The sequence below is a fragment of the Limulus polyphemus genome, unplaced genomic scaffold, assembly GCF_000517525.1.
Source record: "Limulus polyphemus unplaced genomic scaffold, Limulus_polyphemus-2.1.2 Scaffold1158, whole genome shotgun sequence".
Taxonomy (NCBI): Eukaryota; Metazoa; Arthropoda; class Merostomata; order Xiphosura; family Limulidae; genus Limulus; species Limulus polyphemus.
The window spans coordinates 223,562-226,416 of NW_013666768.1; the positions used below are offsets into that span (position 1 = coordinate 223,562).

Sequence of the window (2,855 nt, forward strand, 5' to 3'; positions counted from 1 at the left end):
CAACATTACGTTCGTGTTTTGTTTTATCACTTTACATTGGTTACAACACAAAAACTGCGTCTATAAAAAGTACCAAATTAAGGAAAAATAACTTTAGAATCATATACAAATATTCAAGCATCATTAAAGATAACTTCAAATATAACAATACCTGAAGATAAATCAAGGCATCCATATCATACTATGCCAGTCCTGTGAGAAAGTTTATTTAGGTGAAACCGGAAAAAGGTAGACACTGAACGTTAAAACACTCAAATACATTAAATATTGAAGCACAAACAATGCCATATTTCTTTATACGAGAAATTTTCCCCATCAAATCGACTGGAAAAAATAATTTTATGCAAAACGGTTAACTACACATAAGGAAGAATCGTCGAAAGCCTGTACAATTTCAACACCTCACAAGGCCGCTTTAATAGTTAAATAACAGACTGATCATCCGTGTCCTTCAGGGAATTCGAAGTTCTAGGATAATGTAGGTGTTATTGATCAGTCTTATTGCCATAAAACAACGTGAGACTGAAAGGGAGTCAACACAGAATGTATCGAAACTAGTTTTTCCGATAATAAGACTTTTGACTGTTTGCCCTATTTTATTTTGTTTTTTTACACTAACATTTGCCTATTCACCACAACAGCGTCCTCTTCGGCTATAAAAGAAGGTCAATCAAGGGCATATTGAAGAACTTGGATATCTCTACCGGTCGGTGTGAATCGTAAATTGTGGATGTCATTGTTATCAACGTTGACTGTAAATTGTAATATTAAACTTTTAAAGTTATATATCTAGGATTAAAATGTCTTCGCGGTTTTCTTGTGTCGAAGCAGCCCCACCTGTAGAAATTTTCGCTTTGAGTAGATCTTACAAAGAGGATCAATTTCCACAAAAAGTTGATCTTGGTATAGGAGGTAAGACCCTAGAAGTATAAACCGTAGGGTATGTTAAAATAAAACTAAAATAGTAAATATACAACAATCTTGATTTTTAACCCTGAAGGATTAACGAAGTGTATTTTGATTTCTGTTTTGTGAAAAATATATAGATCTTGTACAGTTAATACTGATAGTTATACTATAGTATATTAGTATTAGTAACAGTAATAGAAATATAGTAATAGAAGTTAAGATCTTCTGTGTTGGCACTATAAATGCGAAAGCTCGAGGACGAAAAGTGAAATTGAAAGTTGTAAGTGTTCCACAGTTATTTTTGTATGTAAATAAACTCGTTCATTTTTAATCCCAGTTTAATTTAGAACTTGTATTTGTGAAACCAGTTTTAATTTTCAGAAGAAATCTTCGTGAAATCGAAAACATTGAGAACTGGTTTCATTTAGAAAGTTTTACAAAACTTGCAAGTTACTTGTTAATTACTTATATTAGCAATAAAGAAAATTAATTTTTCCCCAAATTGAGAAGTGTTTGAAACATTAATTTAAATTTTAAAATCTTGAGGTTTTCTTCCTTTAATATTAATAACCAGTTTTGATATTAATGGTTGGTTTAAAGAGAGAGAGCCATTAATTGTGAATTTTGGATTATAGTACACTACATTTGCAGAAGTTGCTTGCTTGAGAGTAAGTTAATAATATCTCTAGGAAGATTGTAGCACTCTCACTCTGAGAATTAAATTTACCCTAACTCAATCCCCTTCCTGTCTTGCTTCCTTGATTTCAGTTTTCTCTCTCTAATAGGTAATAGTACAATAATAGTAATATGTAGGGTCAGTTAGCATTCTGTTACTAGTTTGTAGACATGTAGCCTCTTTGGGAGTGCTGCACCATCAGTCTGGATGCAAGAATGAATTTCTTAGCAGGGTCCAATGCTTTAATGAAAATTATTAAGTATAAGTTCAGAATAACAGGTGAGTTAGTTTGACCTGGCATATAGTTTTCATAGTAAGGGTGAATTATATTCTAGAGATATGCTTGACTTAAGCAAGCTAGGTAGGATTTTGGGGGAAGCTAAAAGATATTCTTTAGGATAGTTTAAACTAGACCTAGTTAAGAGTGTTTACATGATTTTTTCATGTAGTAGTGAGTGATGGACAATTTAACTAATTTTGGAAATACTACGAACAGTTGATATGTGGTTTTTACAAGAACTGAAGAAGAATGTTGAGGGTTTTGTAGATAGATCATGTGAAAAGGAGGTACTGAGAAGAGCAGAAGCATACAGAAATAATGATAAAAATTAGAAAACTCTAGTTTCTGGGTGATGTAATAAGAAAAGACAAGCTAGAAAACTTAGTGGTAACAGGAAAAATTGAAGAGTAATGAAACAGGGGTAGGCAAAGATGAACTTACATCAGTAGTATTAGTAAATGGATTAACTTGAGTGAAGCAGAAGTGTTGAAGGTCATGCTCACTAACATTTTGCCCTGACATGGTACTTGGAGAAAGAATTTAACTAGGCTTGCTAAGAATTGATAAGATAGTTAGAGGTGAGGAGACTAAGATGCTGAGAGATACTCATAATTTTCAACATTGCAGTGCTCTGTAGCTATATGGCATGTTCGATGCCAACAGTTCAAGGACAAAAATCTAAAATTTTTCCATAAATAACCAGTATCATACCAATTGGAATGTAGCATCAGTATTAAGATTGTTAGAAATGGAAATCAGTTAATGTTTGATTAAAGCTGTAGAATGTTTTCCACGTTTGTCCGATGCTATTAAAAAAAAAAAAGTACTATAGTGATTCTAAAATGAGAGAATTTTTGGAGAAAAATAAGTCTGATCGGTGCTACTATAGCGTGAGGTCTACCGCCATATGTCGCCTATAGTATGAGGTCTACCGCTGCATTATCCATCCCTCATGGATATCACACATTTCCATACATTTATTTTAGCGAT

General features: G+C 32.8%; 1 protein-coding gene across 2 annotated transcripts in view; it reads left to right on the plus strand.

The window, feature by feature from the left end:
• Positions 1-583: 583 nt before the first annotated feature.
• The window catches only part of LOC106462408 (aspartate aminotransferase, cytoplasmic-like), a 35,945-nt gene continuing 33,673 nt past the window's right edge, over positions 584-2,855 (plus strand). Inside the window, exon 1 of one of the 2 annotated variants that reach the window (XM_022389663.1) lies at positions 584-912. In XM_022389663.1, the coding sequence (XP_022245371.1) occupies positions 801-912 (112 nt within the window). In that variant the 5' untranslated portion in view covers positions 584-800. The remainder of the gene's footprint in view (positions 913-2,855) is intronic. The other variant, XM_022389662.1, reaches the window with a different exon arrangement.